Source organism: Chaetomium fimeti (assembly GCF_033439085.1).
Source record: "Chaetomium fimeti strain CBS 168.71 chromosome Unknown B0H64scaffold_1, whole genome shotgun sequence".
Classification (NCBI taxonomy): domain Eukaryota; kingdom Fungi; phylum Ascomycota; class Sordariomycetes; order Sordariales; family Chaetomiaceae; genus Chaetomium; species Chaetomium fimeti.
Window position 1 is genome coordinate 5,004,452 of NW_026944329.1, and position 17,615 is coordinate 5,022,066.

Sequence of the window (17,615 nt, forward strand, 5' to 3'; positions counted from 1 at the left end):
AGAGAAGGCTCTGTGCCGCGTGGTTACCTCCGATCTCCCGTCGTCCGATCTGTGAGGGACCACGAGTCGCTACTTGCCGAGACCGACCGCCGCTGCCCTGCGCGCCCGATCCACCGTCTAAGATATAAAAGAGGCAAAAACGGAAACCACCATATATACGCAGTACAATACCTACAGCGGTCTGTAGCACTTCGACTCTCCCGGTGGAATATCAACGAACTTTGCTCGGGGGCATACAAAAGGGGCTCCCTTCTTGGCGTTGTCCCTTCAAACACTCCCCGCCCCCTGGCGGCTTTTCTCAACCCGCTCAAGACGCCCGAGTGCCCAAGCCCCCCCGCGCTATCCGCCCTCGTCGAACTATCGCACTTCATCGAGGAATGCGACCGGCGGTACAAGCGTATTGAGCAGCCTCATAGAAAAGGCATAGCAAAATCTCCATCTCGGCACCCGGCGGCTTAACCCCTCCTCCGACTGCGGATTCGTCGCTATACAACTACCCATCATGGCTGACGCCTTCGCACCGCGCTCGATGAAGCGCAAGAACGTCAAGGGTCTCGCTCTAAAGGCACCTGCCCCGAAACCTCCGCCGACAGCTGAGACCGCCGCCCGCCCCGCGAATGGCAAGGGCGATGATAACGCCGCGCAACTAGAAATCGGGATCGAGTTCAACTTGGATCTAAAACCCGACGATCTTGAGATCATCAAGGATCTCGGCGCTGGTAATGGCGGGACAGTCAGCAAAGTCAAGCATATCCCCACGAACACAGTTATGGCGCGAAAGGTTGGTCTCGTCGGCTTCCTGGTTGGATATGTCGCCGGCTGGGCTAACTGGAAGCTAGATTATCCACGTCGAGGCGAAAAAGGAAATGCGGAAACGCATCGTTCGCGAGTTGCAAATCATGCACGGGTGCCATTCGGACTACATCGTCACCTTCTACGGCGCATTCCTCAACGAGAACAACGATGTGATCATGTGCATGGAGTATATGGATGTCGGGTGAGTCGCGTCTCCGGGCGCAAGGTCACTTAGCACAAACTGACTGGTATAAAACAGATCCCTCGACCGTATCTCGCGAGTCTTCGGACCCGTCCGTGTGGATGTTCTGGGTAAAATCGCCGAGGCAACTCTCGGTGGGCTCACCTACCTTTACTCGAAACACCACATCATGCACCGCGACATCAAGCCGTCGAATATTCTCGTCAACTCTCGAGGTTATATCAAACTCTGCGACTTCGGCGTGTCCGGAGAGCTTGTCAACTCGGTTGCCGACACGTTCGTTGGCACATCCACCTACATGGCCCCTGAGAGAATTCAGGGTGAGAGGTACACGGTGAAGTCGGACGTGTGGAGCTTCGGTCTTAGCATTATGGAACTGGCAATCGGCAAGTTCCCGTTCGCAGCGAGCGAGCAGTTATCGGATGCGGAGAGTGCGCCAGCTGGTATTCTCGATCTGCTCCAGCAAATTGTGCATGAGCCGGCACCCCAACTGCCCAAGAGCGATGCTTTCCCGCAGATCCTCGAGGACATGATCCAGAGGTGTCTCTACAAGGAACCTGATAGGCGGCCAACACCACAGGATCTTTTTGTATGTTCTCAATGCCCGTCGCCCGTCAATCTGAGGGTTGCTAACCATTCCGCCTCAGGATCGAGACCTATTCGTACAAGCAGCCAAGAGGACGCCCGTTGACCTGAGAGAATGGGCCTGCGGCTTGATGGACCGAGACAACCGCAAGTCCCACCTGGCACCCCAACTCTCACCGGCGACCCAAGATCTCCTACGCTCAAGTGACTCGCCACAGCAGACACCAACTTCATGTAAGTTTCTAGGCCAGGGGTCAATGTTACACGACCTGACTGAGATTGTAGCGTACCGAAACGACCAGCGTCAAGCGGCCGACCCCGCCAACTTGGCCGCCCAGGTAGACCGTCTGTACATCCGGGAATGGGATCAGGATTAAGGGCTCTAGGGATGTGTCCGAGAGGGGCCTGTGAGGAGAGACCCAGGTTTTGTTCCTCGGCGCTGACACTGCGGTTCCCTACGGTCCTCTCTAGCTAGGGGGTCGCTTCACGTTAAACATTCCAGCATTTACCGGCGTCAGCTTACCCATCTCTTTATTTTCGTTTCTCTCTGCTCTCTCGATGTGGTCTTTCTGGCCAAACAATGGTGGTTACGTTTCCGCTCGGGGAGGGGGTGAGGCGGTCGGCATGGTGTGACAATCGAGCGAGAGAGGCTGCAGGTCAGCGAGGGTTATGCAGGCCGTTGCGTTGGTTTCTCTTGTTCCAGCTAGCCAAACCAAGGCCTTTGTAGCCATCTTACGCCATATATTCTAGTTACGCTAGACGAATTTGGACCAAGGCTCTGGTTGTGATACATAAGTACGCATGCGTTGCTCGCAGCTTCCGCTTCGTCAGAGCGATCCATGTTCGAGGACGTCGATCAACTCGTCCAATCGCGATATCACCAAATCCGTATGCTCATGGTCCGCCAGATGGCGGTTGACGTCGTTCACTAGTAAAACGGTCGTGGCCCCGGCCCTGCGGCCCGCCGTCATGTCGTCAATGCTGTCGCCTACCATGATCAACCCGCTCGCATCCGCAACCGCCTCCCCGACCCGCGTCTGCAACAAGTCCACGCCGTCGGTCTCTCCCTCCTGACGGCTGCTCTCCTCCGCCGACCGGCGCTCTTCCTCCTCTTCGGCGTTCGCAGGCACCCCGGCTTCCCCCGTGCTGCTGCGCAACAGGCCCCAGCTCCGTGCGATGTGGAGGATCCCGGCCGGGTCGGGCTTGGGCGGCCGGAACTCCCGCGTCACGATGGGCGCGAAGACGCTGCCCGCGAGGAACTTGTTCAGCAGGTTGTTCACGGGCGTGTCGAAGTTGCGCGTGCAGATCCCCTTGCGGACGCCCCGCTCGTCGAGGTAGGCCATCAGTTCCGTCAGCCCCGGCTGTGCGACCTGCTGCAGCATGGCGCGCCGCTCGATGTCGCGGATGAGCTCCATTGCGCGGTGCTGTTGATCCGGGGAGGGGAGGCTGTAGACGTGCTCGAGGATGTCTTGGGATTTGGCGATGCCCAGGGCGTTGCGCATCTCGGAAAACATGTAGGTTTGGGGCTCACTGGGTAGGTTAGCATGGGAGGTTAATGAACGACACATCGGTGAAGATGAGATAGGCTGTCTCAGTTACACAGCAGAGCTATAGCCGTTGGGTTGCCATACTCTCTCATGTCTCACCCGAATTTGAAGCCCAACAACTCAAGCTTATTCAGGTCGGGGACAACACTAAGGACTGGTGCTATGAGACTCACCATAATGTACCGTCAACGTCAAAGACGATTCCCTCCAATTTCCGCATTTGGGACGGGCCAGGGGCAGAATGCTGCTTAAGAGGGGCGAACCTCGAAGTTGGTAAAGCAGACTGCATCATGGACCAGAACCTGCGCATCGGCGAATATCGACCTTAGAGTTAGGTATGTACCTTATTATCGGTACCAGGGGAGTAAAATGGAATCCAGCGATATATTGTGCCTCAATTACTAGGTATTTAAAGCAGTCAGCTTGCAGGTCCACCCCCCATCAGGTCTCTATCGGGTTACAGAAATCCAGGCTCGCGGAAACAACCCCGCCCTTTGACGGTGATCTCGGCCCCCACGATCTTGGTTCTCACCCTCTCGCCAAAAAAAGCCGAACTCAAAAGGAAGACAAGAAACTAAGCAAAAAGAAATAAGTGAAAGAAATGGGAAAAATCAATCAAATAAAAGGAATTAAGTAAAAAAAAAAAGTAAATTGAGTTAATGTAGCTTATTTGGGCTTTTGGATGGCTTTCGTTTCGTTTCTACAGTCGACATTTGGTCGGCGTCTTCACTTGGAGTCCGACTTCTTTTGCCCATGGGTGGTTCTTTGAGGTGCGAGGTTGGCTGCCGCGAGCTGGGGTGACGTCCTGGGCGGGTCCCCGGCGCCAGCCGCTGTTTGCAACGTTCTGCAGGGGTCAAACCCTGGCGAATAATATGCCCAGTGGATCCGGGCGACCAGCTCTCTCTGGCGACGAAGGATGGAAGCGGTACCTGACGAACTGGCCTACGATTAGGTACCGTCCGACGTTCTCGGATGCTGTTTTGGGCGAGGGAGGCGACTGAACCAACCAAGAAAGAACGAACTCCGAGCAGCCCTTGAGGTCACGGAGTCCTCGGCTTCTCCGCATTGACATTAATTGATTGATTGATTCATCAAACAACAAAACCTTGAATCTCGATCTTTCTTCGCGCCACAGAAGATGAGATCGACATCCACGCGGAGATGAGTTCTTCTCCAACGCCCTCACCCGGCCAATGGCCCCCTCAACGGCCTTCCAAACGAAGCGTGAGTTGGACCTGTCTGAACTCCCAACGCGCCCACACCTTTGCCATTTATTCTCCACGCTGCGGTGTTCGAAGAAGCTGCCCTCAATGGCCGCAAGTCTGACGGGCAAACCCACAGAAACTGCGCAATGGCTCTGTCATTATCCCCTCGACCGGCGAGCGGGTACACCGCACCTTCACCCTCCGCCCTTCCAGTCTGTTCCCGTCGAGGCAAGCCGATGTCTCCGAGGCGTCGGAGACGGAACCTCACTTCTCACGGCAATCTATCTCGGACCGAACACATGTGGCGGCGCATAACGTCCGCGAAGGAGGCGCCCGTTTCCTCCGCTGGTTGAACTCTCCTGTCGGCCATGGGATAATAAAATGCACACTCGCATACACGCTGGGCAGCTTAGCGACGTTCTGGTCGCCCTTGTCCGACTTCTTGGGCAGGCCAGACGGGAAACATGTCGTGGCTACGTTGACCGTCTACTTCCACCCTGCGAGGTCGATGGGATCCATGATCGAGGCGGTCTTGATCGCAATCGTGGCCGTCGCGTACGCGGAACTGGTCTCCATCCTATCTATGTGCACGTCGGTACTTTTTGGCGGTGTCATGGGAATGGTCCCCCTTGCGCATGGCCTGGTTTTGGGCGTCTTCATAGGGGGCGGCTTCGGCTTCATCGGGTGGGTCAAGCAAAAGATGAACAACCCGCTCGTCAATGTCGGCAGCACCCTTGCTTCGCTCGCCATTATCGGTGTTGTTACCAAGGAAACAGCCGTCCTCTCGGGCGTCTTCTCGAACCAGAAGATTGTCCAGATTCTCAAGATGCTCCTGATGGGCATAACAATCACTACGGTCGTTAACGTCGCGGTGTGGAGGGCATCCGCTGTGTCCGCCTTGCGCCAGTCAATGACCAAGGCATCGGTCTCGCTAGGCGGCATGCTGTCGCTCATCACCCGTGGTTTTCTCAGTGGTTCCGAAGACGACGTGCTCTCGCCTGAATTTGCTGCGGCCTCATCTGCGTACTCGTCCGTCTATCCCCAAATGACCAACAACCTCCGCGAGGCCAAGTTTGAGCGTTACTTTTTGGGGCGCGAGAAAGTCTACCAGCTCGATAGGGCGGTGGTGAGATCGATGGAGACCCTGGCCCAGTCCATTGGCGGTTTGCGAAGTGCCGCAAATTCTCAATTCGCTCTACTCAAGGAGCCCATGGCGCCGTTGTCGCGTGTGACGTCTCCTGAAGGCCCTGTTACCTCCCCCCTCTTTTCGCCGGGTCTCCATCGTACGATAGCCAGCACGATGAGAGCTGGCAGGGAAAGGTTACCCATACTATCCGCCATCGACGAGGCATCCGATGAGAGCCATGAGGACGAGGGTGGTTATTTTGCCCAGAGACGTCAGTCAGACGCCACCGCCGCAAGCCTGCCCCCCTTTCGACACGCGTCGGAGATATTTGCGCTTTTTATTGAGTTGCTTGGGCCCTCAATGAAGTCGTTGGCCTATACCTTGTCCGAGGTGCTTCAAGATCCGCCATTTGGAGCTGCACCCGACTATAAAATTACCATCAACGATCATTTTCGTCAGAGCCTCGCTGATGCTTTGTCACTCTTCAACGAAGCCAGGGCACATGCCCTGCAAGAACTGTACAAGACCCTTGAACTAGACCGTACTCGGTCCGAGGGCATCCAAGCCGATTTTGAAGAGGTCGCGGCCGCTTGTGGTCACTTTAGTTTCAGCTTGCAAACGTTTGGCGAGGAGATGCAGAAGTACTTGGACGTCTTGGATGACTTAAAGCTTGCCGACGAGCGCAGCAGACGTAGTTGGCATTGGCTCAAGTGGTGGAGGAACGGCCGCCAGCCCGGCCAGAAAGCCTTGACCCTGCCCTACGACAACGAAGAGCGCGAGCCCTTCATCAAGCCGATCAAGAAAAGTGCGATGCCCAGGGGCATAGCCGAGCCGTTACTCAAGCGAAGAGACACGTACAGTTGGGAAGCTGCCCCGGAGACTAAGAAAAGCAAAGTCATCGCGACATTATCCCAGAGGGCTCTCAGGACAGTGAGGCGGATTGCTAGGGACGACCGTAAGCGACGACCCGCCATCCCTTCCTACTAACCAAACGCTAACGTAGAGTAGTTCGGTACGGCTTGAAAGTCGGTGTCGGAGCGACCCTCTGGGCCTCACTCGCATTCATCCCACAGACCAGGGAAACATATCGACACTGGCGAGGCGAATGGGGCCTTTTATCGTTCATGATTGTCTGTTCTATGACGGTAGGGGCCGCCAACACGACCGGCTGGGCAAGGTTTTTGGGAACCGTCATCGGTATTACGACCGCAGGCCTCAATTGGGAGATATCACAGCAAAGTGCCCTCGCCCTCGTTCCGCTCGGGTCGCTCGTGGCGTTTTGGGGCTTCTATGTCATTATCGCGCGGGGGAACGCTCCGATGGGCAGGATTACGTTGTTGGCCTACAACGTGTCGACGCTCTACGCGTACAGCATCTCTCAAAAGGTCGACGACGATGACGACGATGAGGGTGGGATTGACCCCATTATGAAGGAGATTCTGCTTCACCGATTCACAGCCGTGACGGTTGGAATCATTTGGGGGTTGATCGTATGCCGGCTGATTTGGCCCATCTCCGCACGCAAGAAGTTCAAAGAGGGCCTCAGCATGCTGTACCTCCAGATGGGCCTCATCTGGAAACGTGGGCCGCTCGCCATCCTCCTCCGCAGCGACTGCACCCGCTCCTATCTCCGCACCGGCGAGCAAGCAGCGCTCCAAAAGTATGCCGCACGCCTCGACACCCTCCGCTCCAGCGCCGCCCGCGAGTTTGAGCTCCGCGGCCCGTTCCCCTCGGAACAAAACCGACTGCTCATGGGCTGCGCGCACCGCCTGCTCGACGCCTTCTACGCCATGTCGCTCGTCACACAGCGCAAGGGCAACCTGACCGAGGGCGAGCGCGCCCTGCTGCTATACACGGCCGACGAGCGGGCCATGCTGTGCGACCGCATCTGTCACGTCTTCCAGGTCCTGGCCTCGTCGCTGATGCTCGAGTATCCGCTCACGGACGCCATCCCCAGCGTGACGCGGAGCCGGGATCGGCTGCTGGGCAAGATCTTCCAGTTTCGGAAGGACCATCAGCATGATATCGGCGAGGGTGGGAGTAGCAACGGCGCCACGACGAGCTATGTCGGTCTTGGGCGTCTGGGGCATCTGAATGTGCAAGAGCATGACTACGCGCTTCTTTATGCTTATGCGCTGGTAACTGGGCAGGTGGCGGAGGAGTTAAAGGTGGTTGCCAAGGAGATTGAGGGTTTATTTGGCGTTCTGGATGACGAGACGCTGCTACTGCAGTGATCTTGTCTTTGGTCGGGGGAGGAGGGGGTTTGCTTTTATCTGGTAGATTGGGATTCGGGAAGGGTTCGGCTCGCGGGAGAATACTTATTTTTCTGTGGTTTTCTCACTTGCTCTTCTCGCTGCCATGGTTGTGGGATGAGAGGCAGACGAAAGGGGCCCCTTCATGGACGATACGAGCCCGAACTAGTGGGTACTTGTTGATTTGCACAGTTAGGATAATGTAAAGATGAGTGTCCGGGGAAAAAGGAAGCGTACTTCATATACTCACTCATGTTCATGATATGTTGAACCGAAATAAACATCTCTGAGATTAAACACGAACCTCGAGGATACTGGCATATATGTACAGTGTTCAGTTCTCTGGTGCCAACTATAAATCCCAACAGCGACTCGAGCAAGAAAACAACCTTACGTTCTCACAATGTCGTGAGAGCTCGACAGCAAGGAGAGCACCGAGACAAAGCAGCATTATACCCTAACCCTAGATCGCCCGAGTCTGGCGGGCTGGGTCAGGCCTTTGAACCCTGGTCGGCTTTTACTTGGCGCCTTTAAGCCGCGTCTTTGAAGCCATTCCTCTCAGCCGAGAAACATCACTCAACATAAGAATCGGTAAAAACATCATGGCTAGCAGGCGCGACTTCCTCAGCCAGCCGGCACCCGAAAATTATGTAGCCGGCCTCGGCCGTGGTGCTACAGGCTTCACGACCCGATCAGATCTCGGTCCTGCCCGCGAAGGACCCAGCGAGGATCAAATCAAGGCTGCTGTCGCAAAGCGGTCCGCTCAGCTCGGCCTGACCGAGGCGAAAGATGACGACAAAGACGATGAAGAGCGGTACCAGGACCCCGACAACGAGGTTGGGCTATTCGCTGGCGGCATCTACGAAAAGGACGACGAAGAGGCTGATCGCATATGGAAAGAAGTCGACGACAAGATGGCGAAACGCCGCCAGAAACAAAGGTTAGTAACCCACTTTCCGCCATTGTCATGTTGCCCATCATGTCTCCTGATTCCTCACGGGTTCGCACTCCCCATCCCATACCACCAATACCCCCAGCGTCAAGCATGTAGTTTATCGTCCGCATAGATGAGCAGAGTACCGACCGATAATCGCACAGGGACATACGAGAGAACGCCGAACGCGACGAATACGAGCGCCAGAACCCAAAGATACAACAGCAGTTTGCCGGGCTTAAGAGGGCGCTGGAAACGGTGACGGACGAAGAATGGGCGAGCCTCCCAGACCCGAAAGACCTCACCGGCCGCACCAAGCGTGCCCGGCAAGAGCGAATGCAGCGCTTTTACGCTGTGCCCGACAGCGTCCTTGCTGCATCAAGAGACCAGGGACAGTTCGGGACCACAGTTGCCGATGACGGCGGGGCGCCCTCCGAGGGGAACAAGGACGGCACCGTGACCGACTTTGCGAAGATTGGCGCCGCCCGCGACAAGGTGCTCAGGGCCCGCTTGGAGCAGCAGTCACAAAGCAGCGGCATCGCGACGGCCGGAGGCGCGACGAGCATTGATCCGAAAGGCTATCTGACCTCTTTGTCGAACATCCAGGGCGCCGAGCAGAGCATTGGAGACATCGAGCAGTTCCGGAAGATGTTGAAGTCAGCCGTCGACTCGAACCCGAAACAGGCCGCCAGCTGGATTGCCGCCGCCCGTTTAGAAATTGCGGCCGGGAAACCCGGCGCTGCCCGTGGTCTGATTGCCAAAGGGTGTCAACACTGCCCCAAGAGCGAGGATATTTGGCTGGAAAACATCCACCTCAACGACAACCGTAGCGCCAAGGTTATTGCTGCGCAAGCGATCCAGGCGAACCCCCACTCGGTAAAGCTGTGGGTGGAGGCGATGAAGCTCGAGAATGATCCGAGGTCAAGGAAGAAGGTCATCCGGCGAGCGCTGGATCACAACCAAGAATCTGAGGCATTGTGGAAAGAGGCAGTCAATCTGGAAGAGGACCACGCAGATGCGCGGATGTTGTTAGCCAAGGCCACAGAACTTATACCCGAGTCCCTCGACCTATGGCTGGCGTTGGCGCGCCTCGAGACACCGGAGAATGCTCGCAAGGTTCTCAATAAGGCGGTCAAGAAGCTCCCTAGTTCGCACGAACTGTGGATAGCCGCCGCGCGTTTGGAGGAGCAGATGGGAGAGGGTGCCAGGAGGCCCGTGATGAAGAACGCCGTCAAGTTCCTCGCCAAGCAAAACGCCATGCCGAAGCGCGAGGAATGGATCGCCGAAGCGGAGAAGTGCGAGGAGGAAGGCGCCGTGGTGACATGCAGCAACATCGTCGAGGAAACGCTCGGGTGGGGTCTAGACGAGGATGACGACCGCAAAGAAATATGGATGGAGGATGCCAAGGCCAGCATCAGCCGGGACAAGTTTGCGACAGCGCGCGCAATCTATGCCTATGCGTTACGGGTGTTCCCCAACAGCAGGAGTCTATATCTGGCTGCTGTGGAACTCGAGCGGAACTACGGCACCAAGGACGATCTGTGGCGGGCCCTTGAGAAGGCCGTGGAGGCTTGTCCTCACGTCGAGGTCTTCTGGCTCATGCTGGCCAAGGAGAAGGCCGGGGAGCTCAACGAGGCGCGCCGGGTGTTGGCGCGGGCGTTCAAGCAGAACCCGGATAACGAGGACATCTGGCTGGCCGCAGTCAAGCTGGAAGCCGACAACGGCTTCATCGACCAGGCGCGGGATCTCCTCAAGACGGCTCGACAAAACGCGCCTACCGACCGAGTCTGGATGCGTAGCGTGGCCTTCGAGAGGCAGCTGGGCGCCAACGAAGCGGCGCTGGATCTAGTGCAAGACGCGCTCCTGCTCTTCCCCGCGGCGCCAAAACTATGGATGATGAAAGGTCAGATCTACGACGACCTCGGCATGCTCCCGCAAGCGAGGGAAGCGTACAGCACTGGCGTGCGCGCGGTGCCGTCCTCGGTCCCGCTGTGGCTCCTCTACTCCCGCCTCGAAGAGCGCGCCGGCAACGTCGTCAAGGCGCGCAGCGTCCTCGACCGCGCGCGGCAGGCCGTGCCCAAGTCCCCCGAGCTCTGGACCGAGCTGATCCGGGTGGAGCGGCGGGCGGGCAACGCCAACCAAGCCAAGAGCCTCATGGCGAGCGCGCTGCAGCAGATGCCCAAGAGCGGGCTGCTGTGGGCCGAGCGCATCCTGCACCTCGAGCCGCGCACGCAGCGCAAGACGCTCATCACCGAGGCCATCAAGAAGGTCGAGGACGACCCGGTCCTGCAGGTAACGGCGGCGCGCATCTTGTGGGCGGAGCGCAAGCTCGACCGGGCGCAGAACTGGTTCGAGCGCGCGCTGCTGCTCGACCGCCACGTCGGCGACACCTGGGCGTGGTACTACAAATTCCTACTGCAACACGGCACCGAGGAGAAGAGGACCGATCTGGTGGCCAAGTGCGTGTTGAACGACCCGCGCCACGGCGAGCATTGGCAGGCGGTGGCGAAGGATCCTAAGAATGCGGGCAAGGGGACCGAGGAGGTTCTGAAGCTTGTTGCCGCGTCATTGAGTTAGGTGGAAGGTTAGGATGTTGTCGACTCATGCAAGGTGGTCTCTGCCTGTCTTTGCACGGTTTGTTCGTTGAGTTGTTTTGATATCCCCAGAGGCCAGTCTGCAAACTGTTACATCTCAAATGCGGCAGTCTTGATAGTACATTAAACCTGGCTTGCTAATTCATCCTTAAGACGCAATAGACTCCTTTAGGAAACCGACCCTCAGCTGAATTAAAAGAAGAAAAAAACCTGACAAAAGAGAAAATGCTTTCGCCGTCGCCCCCGTCGTCACCGTATCATGATCCCTTTACTTGCTACCAAACCACGACGACACATAGCTCTTGCTCTTGGAGGCGCCATCCTCCACCTTGCGGTCAAACTCGTCGATCTTCTTGAGGGTGTCGGCCTTTGCCGACTTTGCGTAGGACTCAGTCTCGCTCTTGGCCTTGGAGACGTCCCGGTTGACGGTGTCAACCTGTTTGATTATGCGATTAGATGATGTTCTGGTTTGCCAATGATGAAAGTGAGGCAGCGAGACGAAGGGAGGGACATACGGCATTGTCGACCCTGGCACCAATCTCCTTGCCGACCCTGCGGCCTTCGCGCTCCAAGTCTGTCGAGCGCTGCGGTACCTCGCCCTTGATCTTCGCCGCGACGTGGTGCGCATCACCTATTATGACTTGTGAGAACGATGGACATGGCTGGGGCGGGTCACGGGGTTTGGGTTGGCTCACTCTCGAATTGCTTCTCGGCTGCCCGTGGTGAGCCACCGGCCGAGTACAGGTAGTATCCGACACCACCCGCTGCTGCGAGGCCAACGGCAAGGGGCGCTTTTGAACGAGACATTGTGGTTTAGGAGTGAAAGTTGATTTGTCTGTGTTTGATGAAAGAGAGGTTTGACAACGCTCGAGTACCTAAGTATCCTGAAGCGGCCTTGGAGTTATTGTTGTTGCGTGTTGTTGAGGGGACGGGATGAGATGTGGTTGGATGAATGGTGAGGGGTCAAGCTGCTTGCTCTCTTAGGGGAGAGGGATGGCACGGCTTTAATTCTCTCCAATGCGTTGCATTCCGTTGTTCTTTGCCTGCTTTGCCTGCAATTTTCCTGGAGCTCTCCCATTTGGGTCATGTAAGGGTTGAGGTGGTATGTATGACGTAGGAGCGGGGCCGGGAGCAACGGCAGCGCCGACTTGCCCACCGGGCTGCTTTGGTGCTCCCTGGCCCCACATAGAGCCGGTTGAGTTGGGCCAGACTCAGACCCCAGACGCTTGGGGCTTGGCGTGCAGTCAAACTCTCTGGGGCTGAATTGAAAAAGTCCACGATTACATCATGATCCCAGGCCTCTCTGTGGGCGAACACCGGACACCAACCTGTCAACTCGTCCTTGGGTTCCCCACAGCCCTCACTCATTGCGCATCCATCTCCTTTACCTATCTCCATCAACTTCCGGATTAGTGCTCCGCCCAATTACTGCGAAGCACATTCCGAACGCATCCACCTCCAACGACATCACTTCCAGCCACGGTTGAGAACAGGACGCGTGCATTCCCTTCACGCCAATGCCCCGCTACACAGGAGGCCCGGCTTGACTCGTGATGGCATGAGCAGCCATGCCCAAGATCAGGCATCACCGTTCTTCGCGTCGCGCACCACCTCCTAAAGACAGCGATTTTGATCACGAAATAAACCTAGTCGATCGAGATGAGGAGGAGAGCCCCCTTAGGTCCTCACTGGGCGGCCCGTCGACCCAGGGCGAAACTACAGCCACCGCCACAGAGTCCCAAGTGGATGATGGAGAGGATGGGATCAGCGGGGAAGTGACGGGGCGGGAAGATGCAGGGCAGCCTTCTGTCGTAGTAGAGGGTAAGTGCGCGATCTCTGCTACCCATCGTACCAAGAGGTGACTGGCTAACGCGTATGTATTAGGACCGACGCCGCAGGTAGAGCTTGGCGATCCCGTGTCAAAGATACAAACCACAAAACACCACGCCAAGCCCAAGACACCTGAATCGGCGGTCGACATCTTGTACGAAAACCAACGAGGCGGGTTTCTCTGCGGCATGCCACTCTTTTCCTCTATGGCTCTTGGCAACCTCGACCCCCCCGCATGGACCAACTTCGCCCACAGGCCCAGTCCAACCAATATAAACACGGCACAAGTGCCCGATCCCAGCTGGGAATGGGCTTGGCCAGAATGGCGCATCAACCACGACGAGGGCGTGGACGAGGACGGCTGGGAATACTCCTTTGCGTTTTCTAAGAAATTCGCGTGGCATAAGGCGCGGTGGTGGAACTCGTTCGTCCGTCGGCGGGCGTGGATCAGGAAACGGGTGAGGAAGGACGCAGGCTATCTCGCACAGGGCCCGCACATGCTCAATCCCGAATATTTTACGATTCGGCCATCTTCCGAAACAGCTCGGGACGGCAGCCCTAGCAGGGCCTCCAGTGTCCGTGGTAGTAGAGTAAGCATGAGCACGGTCAACTTGGAGGGCGTCGAGCCACCCGTCATTGAGCACGCCGACGGGCTCTTGCACGTTCTCCGCGTGTCCCGGATTGACAGGGAGAAGATCGAAGCCGTCGATAACTACCTCGAAAACTCCCAGGAGAACTTGGAAGGGCTGCAATCAATCATGCACGATATCATGGCCCTCTTTGTCTTTCAAGCATCGCGTCGGGTCCTCTTGAGCAAGTTGACCGATATTTACGACATGACCCTTGCGGAGCACAAGAAGGAGAAGGACCCAAGCCCGGATCTGGATCAAAGAGTCAAGAACCTCGCCGCGGCCGTCACACATGCAGACGAAGAGGTGAAAAGGCTGGAGTATTGGAGCGATGCGAAGGACATAGCCGAGGAAGGGGGCTCGAAGGGTGCTGTTGATCAAGAGCAGGGCTGGGATTCCACCTGGCGAGGGGTGGACAGGTCCGGCCCATCAGGGCCTCCCGCTCCTAAAGACGAAACTAAGAAGGGAGGTGTAAATAACCTTCACGAGGACGGAGCATGATAGCAAGCATGGTCTACGGAGTACCGTTACGAAAATAAGTTCAATATGGGGTGCTGGAGTCGGGCAGGGATACCTAGGATACCCGTATGTGCAGCTTTCGACATTTTTATGCCTCCTTCCTTGCCTCTATGGGTATTTGCACCTACTACGTATATCGATACGCCTTCATCAAGCGAAGGTTGCGTTTTACCGTGTAGAAAGAAGCTCACCCATGGTTGAGTTGACACTGTGCCAGAAATGCTTGCGATAACCTTGAAGCACGCACCCGGCAACCCTTGGCGAGGCATCATTGGGGGTGATAGTGGGGTCTGCTGTGTAACATCTCCAAAAAAATCATCTCGTCCCTGAAGCCCACTCTGTCCCATGCACGCGAGTATCGATAAACGCCAGAGCACTGCGCATTGCAGTCATCTTTTGGAGCATAGCAACCTCGCCGCAACCAAGACCGAGCCGCCGGTCGAGCAAACCTACCGACAAGACATAGACATGCCCTGATCACAGAAATGACCCTCGGTTCCGCGCTACCGTGGAGAACGTGCTCGTCCCCCCTCGGTCGCATACAACATCGAATATGCTTTTCGGCTCTCAAAAGCCGGCCGGTTGGGGGTCACGGCGCCTTCTTCCGGCCACAGTCTACCAACACTGACCCGAAAGGCCCATTGGAGCCTGTGCTTCCAACCCGCGAACGGTCCGCCGAAGATGCCGCAGCCAGTGCCCTGACATCGCTGATCAGTCGGCTTGGCCACATCCCCATAAGGCCGCAAATCGCCCATGAATCGATCGTCGTCAAACCCGTCGCCGCCCAGTACCCTCACAAACGCGAGGCTCGCGAGGCGCTGCACAAGCACCACCGCGCCCTGACGCAACAACTTCGGCTCGATAAACAGCGACGACAAGACCGGGACGGCGACTGGCGCACTATCCTTCAGCACCTCATGAAATCGACTCTCCCACACGCCAAATCCGACAGCCGAATCAAGGTCATCATCCCGAAGCACTCAATCGAGTTCCTTTTGTCCGATCACAGGAAGAGTCTGTGGAATATAAAAGCGAGGACGGGGTGTGCCATCAACCTGTATCGGCCAAGCGACGAAGGAGCGAACCTAGACCCTTACGTCACTCTGGGCGGCCAGCCGGCGGCTATATCTACCGCTGTCGACGACATCTTAAAGGTCACCAAGGGCATCACGGTTGTCAACACGGGCGAGCCTCAGGGGAATGGACAGGACGGCAGCCAGGCTGATCAAGCACCCGCAGATGGATCCGGCGGTTCGGCATTCACGGCAACTATAATCCAACCCCACCATATGTCAGTGCCATGGCGGCCCTACAAACTCGACATGAGGGTGGATCAGATCCCACGACCCAGCGAATGGACAACCGAGGCGTTTGAACAGTACGTCGCGGCGTTGACAATGGGCGAAGTAGACGCGGGTATCGGCCGGCGACTGTACCCTCCGGGCAAGACCCATAAGAAGGCAGTCGTGCAGCAACTGCGTGAGGTTTTCAACAACTCGGACGCTTCGGACGCCGTTTCCATCCCCGCGCTTAATATGGCCCTCCGCTATCTCACCGCCGATGGTGCGACTTACCTGTCGGTCGCTGAGGAGCTGATCGACCGAGCCACGAAGCTGGATCTACGCATGGACGCGAACATTTACAATCTGCTAGCCGAAACAGCGGTCCAGTCTAAGAACCTGCTGGCGTTCGAAACCACAGTCAGCCAAATGATTGTCAACGGGCACAAGCCCAACCTACGGACTTGGCTGCTCTTCCTCCGCCTGGTCGAGGTAGAGGAGATCAGGCGATACATCATACAGGCCATGGGTATTAAGGGCCTCCTCTCCGACCCCATGACCGTGACCCAGGTATCGGGGATCATGGCCGATCACGACGCCTATCGTGCAGTTCAGCAGGGTCAGAACCTCGACGCTTTCATTGCTGAACTCCATGAGCTGTACGGCGCGGGTTGGAAGCTTCACCAGCGCGCTGCTTGCAGATATCTCGACGTGCTTGGACAGTACGGCAAATTCGACGAATCGAAACAGCTTCTCGAATACATGTTTAAGTGCTCGAACGGCCTGCCAAACGACGTCGCGTTAAACACCATCCTCACACACTGCAAAAACCAGAGGAAGGTCGACCTGGCCGTGGCCTTTGTGCGCATGTTTGACGAACGAGGCCGCAATGTGGCCGACCAAATCACGTTCAAGCTGCTCTACGAAATGGCGCGGCAGATACAGAAGCCGCAGCTACTCGGCGCCGTCTGGCGCTATGCTCACAGAGTGGGGATGACGAACCACCAAATGCGTGATCACGGCATCAAGTTACTTGCCGGACACAAGTACCTCCTCTTCCGCCTCACCAAGTTGATGCGCGGCATGTGGGCCGAGCCCCACAACTGCAGGATCGGCATGCAAGAGTTTATTGAGACACTCTTGCTGTGCGACTACGATATGAGCCGTTTCAAGTCCAAAATTGCACAGGGTCGGCCCAAAAAGAAGCGGAATCCCCCCAAGGCTGCCCTCCCTTCCACCTCAGACGCCCCAGACGCATTAGACGATGCGCCCAGCGGTTCCGAAAAAGCCCGTCTCAATAGCGAGCCTGACGGCCCGTCGGGATCTTCACCTGATGAATCACATTCCGGCTCTACGCGTATTCCTGGTGGGAAAGCAGACGGGGTCGAGGGAGGAGACGGGGAGCAAGTAACGACTGTATACGCCGCGGAGGCATACGACCTCTTCGCCAGAGCCATGCACAAAGGCTTCCGCAAGGTCAAACCGGCGGTTCCGCTTGGTACCCTCCTACAAGCAGCCCTCGACTGCGACCGGAGGCTGAACTTGCTGTCGCGCCAGGAAAAGAAGTCGGTCCCTGGCATGGGGGTGCCGGTCGACATGTTCCCCCTCAAGTTGCCTGTTGTGAGGGTGGGGGAGAAAGAGCTTGAGTCAAAAGCTAGGCTGAGATGGTTAACAGAGAAGACTAATCAAGAGCGAGCTGCTCGTGCGAAAGCAAAAGAGTCGGGATTTGCCCATGTGACCCAAGGCACTGCGGAGGCGGCGGAGGAGGAGGATGACTGGAATAACATGATGCTGGCGGGCTATGAAGCTGGATTGGGGGAAAAAACAACGCGATAAACGAGAGAACACAATGCGATAGAGCGTAGACAGGGCAAGATGCGCCCTAGCACTGCGTCTGTATGTACAACATATATATGTATGATAGACGAGATACATATCTCAACGACATAAAATCTGATAATTCACTCCTGCGCTCTGGCATCTAGCGAAACAGCGCATCTCCGAACCCTCGAACCCCCTTCTCTTCGGTGTAAACCTGCACACCCCACCGGGGGTTTCGTAGCCGGCCACCTCCGCAACGGCGGCCTTTTGCTTTTACTTTTCACATGAAATAAGAA

The 17,615-nt window shown here is 56.8% G+C and overlaps 7 protein-coding genes across 7 annotated transcripts; 5 read left to right on the top strand and 2 right to left on the bottom strand.

Moving 5' to 3' along the window:
* Positions 1–179: 179 nt before the first annotated feature.
* Positions 180–2,184, top strand: B0H64DRAFT_37673 (kinase-like domain-containing protein). Its single transcript, XM_062802494.1, has 5 exons — positions 180–781; positions 840–997; positions 1,055–1,586; positions 1,645–1,816; positions 1,868–2,184. The coding sequence occupies exons 1-5, from the start codon at positions 503–505 to the stop codon at positions 1,957–1,959; spliced, it is 1,233 nt and encodes a 410-aa protein (XP_062664926.1). The 5' UTR covers positions 180–502; the 3' UTR covers positions 1,960–2,184.
* A 118-nt stretch (positions 2,185–2,302) lies between these two features.
* On the bottom strand, positions 2,303–3,848 carry B0H64DRAFT_383455 (HAD-like domain-containing protein). Its single transcript, XM_062802952.1, has 2 exons — positions 3,303–3,848; positions 2,303–3,112 (listed from the first exon to the last, which is right to left on the bottom strand). Exons 1-2 carry the CDS (start codon positions 3,437–3,439, stop codon positions 2,410–2,412), a joined length of 840 nt encoding a protein of 279 aa, XP_062664927.1. The 5' UTR covers positions 3,440–3,848; the 3' UTR covers positions 2,303–2,409.
* Positions 3,849–3,886: 38 nt separating this feature from the next.
* Positions 3,887–8,016, top strand: B0H64DRAFT_422081 (Fusaric acid resistance protein-like-domain-containing protein). The gene is made up of 3 exons (XM_062805551.1): positions 3,887–4,353; positions 4,471–6,415; positions 6,469–8,016. The coding sequence occupies exons 1-3, from the start codon at positions 4,291–4,293 to the stop codon at positions 7,692–7,694; spliced, it is 3,234 nt and encodes a 1,077-aa protein (XP_062664928.1). The 5' UTR covers positions 3,887–4,290; the 3' UTR covers positions 7,695–8,016.
* Positions 8,017–8,276: 260 nt separating this feature from the next.
* B0H64DRAFT_37721 (PRP1 splicing factor, N-terminal-domain-containing protein) lies at positions 8,277–11,366 on the top strand. Its single transcript, XM_062802521.1, has 2 exons — positions 8,277–8,652; positions 8,811–11,366. Exons 1-2 carry the CDS (start codon positions 8,315–8,317, stop codon positions 11,221–11,223), a joined length of 2,751 nt encoding a protein of 916 aa, XP_062664929.1. The 5' UTR covers positions 8,277–8,314; the 3' UTR covers positions 11,224–11,366.
* On the bottom strand, positions 11,366–12,145 carry B0H64DRAFT_37712 (uncharacterized protein). Its single transcript, XM_062802510.1, has 3 exons — positions 11,936–12,145; positions 11,756–11,871; positions 11,366–11,676 (listed from the first exon to the last, which is right to left on the bottom strand). The coding sequence occupies exons 1-3, from the start codon at positions 12,045–12,047 to the stop codon at positions 11,509–11,511; spliced, it is 396 nt and encodes a 131-aa protein (XP_062664930.1). The 5' UTR covers positions 12,048–12,145; the 3' UTR covers positions 11,366–11,508.
* Positions 12,146–12,474: 329 nt separating this feature from the next.
* B0H64DRAFT_353273 (uncharacterized protein) lies at positions 12,475–14,429 on the top strand. Its single transcript, XM_062801508.1, has 2 exons — positions 12,475–13,061; positions 13,125–14,429. Exons 1-2 carry the CDS (start codon positions 12,809–12,811, stop codon positions 14,198–14,200), a joined length of 1,329 nt encoding a protein of 442 aa, XP_062664931.1. The 5' UTR covers positions 12,475–12,808; the 3' UTR covers positions 14,201–14,429.
* Positions 14,430–14,558: 129 nt separating this feature from the next.
* On the top strand, positions 14,559–17,591 carry B0H64DRAFT_383466 (uncharacterized protein). Its single transcript, XM_062802953.1, has one exon. It carries the CDS (start codon positions 14,704–14,706, stop codon positions 17,332–17,334), a length of 2,631 nt encoding a protein of 876 aa, XP_062664932.1. The 5' UTR covers positions 14,559–14,703; the 3' UTR covers positions 17,335–17,591.
* Positions 17,592–17,615: the final 24 nt, after the last annotated feature.

Bases quoted from the DNA above. Each gene is read 5' to 3' on its own strand.
- B0H64DRAFT_37673 (XM_062802494.1), top strand. From the start codon at position 503: ATGGCTGACGCCTTCGCACCGCGCTCGATGAAGCGCAAGAACGTCAAG. The intron at 782-839 runs GTTGGTCTCGTC...ACTGGAAGCTAG, and splicing joins ACACAGTTATGGCGCGAAAG to ATTATCCACGTCGAGGCGAA. The intron at 998-1,054 runs GTGAGTCGCGTC...GGTATAAAACAG, and splicing joins ATGGAGTATATGGATGTCGG to ATCCCTCGACCGTATCTCGC.
- B0H64DRAFT_383455 (XM_062802952.1), bottom strand. From the start codon at position 3,439: ATGCGCAGGTTCTGGTCCATGATGCAGTCTGCTTTACCAACTTCGAGG. The intron at 3,113-3,302 runs GTGAGTCTCATA...TAACCTACCCAG, and splicing joins GACGTTGACGGTACATTATG to TGAGCCCCAAACCTACATGT.
- B0H64DRAFT_422081 (XM_062805551.1), top strand. From the start codon at position 4,291: ATGAGTTCTTCTCCAACGCCCTCACCCGGCCAATGGCCCCCTCAACGG. The intron at 4,354-4,470 runs GTGAGTTGGACC...GCAAACCCACAG, and splicing joins AACGGCCTTCCAAACGAAGC to AAACTGCGCAATGGCTCTGT. The intron at 6,416-6,468 runs GTAAGCGACGAC...AACGTAGAGTAG, and splicing joins GCGGATTGCTAGGGACGACC to TTCGGTACGGCTTGAAAGTC.
- B0H64DRAFT_37721 (XM_062802521.1), top strand. From the start codon at position 8,315: ATGGCTAGCAGGCGCGACTTCCTCAGCCAGCCGGCACCCGAAAATTAT. The intron at 8,653-8,810 runs GTTAGTAACCCA...ATAATCGCACAG, and splicing joins AAACGCCGCCAGAAACAAAG to GGACATACGAGAGAACGCCG.
- B0H64DRAFT_37712 (XM_062802510.1), bottom strand. From the start codon at position 12,047: ATGTCTCGTTCAAAAGCGCCCCTTGCCGTTGGCCTCGCAGCAGCGGGT. The intron at 11,872-11,935 runs GTGAGCCAACCC...AAGTCATAATAG, and splicing joins AGCCGAGAAGCAATTCGAGA to GTGATGCGCACCACGTCGCG. The intron at 11,677-11,755 runs GTATGTCCCTCC...ATAATCAAACAG, and splicing joins GTGCCAGGGTCGACAATGCC to GTTGACACCGTCAACCGGGA.
- B0H64DRAFT_353273 (XM_062801508.1), top strand. From the start codon at position 12,809: ATGCCCAAGATCAGGCATCACCGTTCTTCGCGTCGCGCACCACCTCCT. The intron at 13,062-13,124 runs GTAAGTGCGCGA...CGTATGTATTAG, and splicing joins GCCTTCTGTCGTAGTAGAGG to GACCGACGCCGCAGGTAGAG.
- B0H64DRAFT_383466 (XM_062802953.1), top strand. From the start codon at position 14,704: ATGACCCTCGGTTCCGCGCTACCGTGGAGAACGTGCTCGTCCCCCCTC.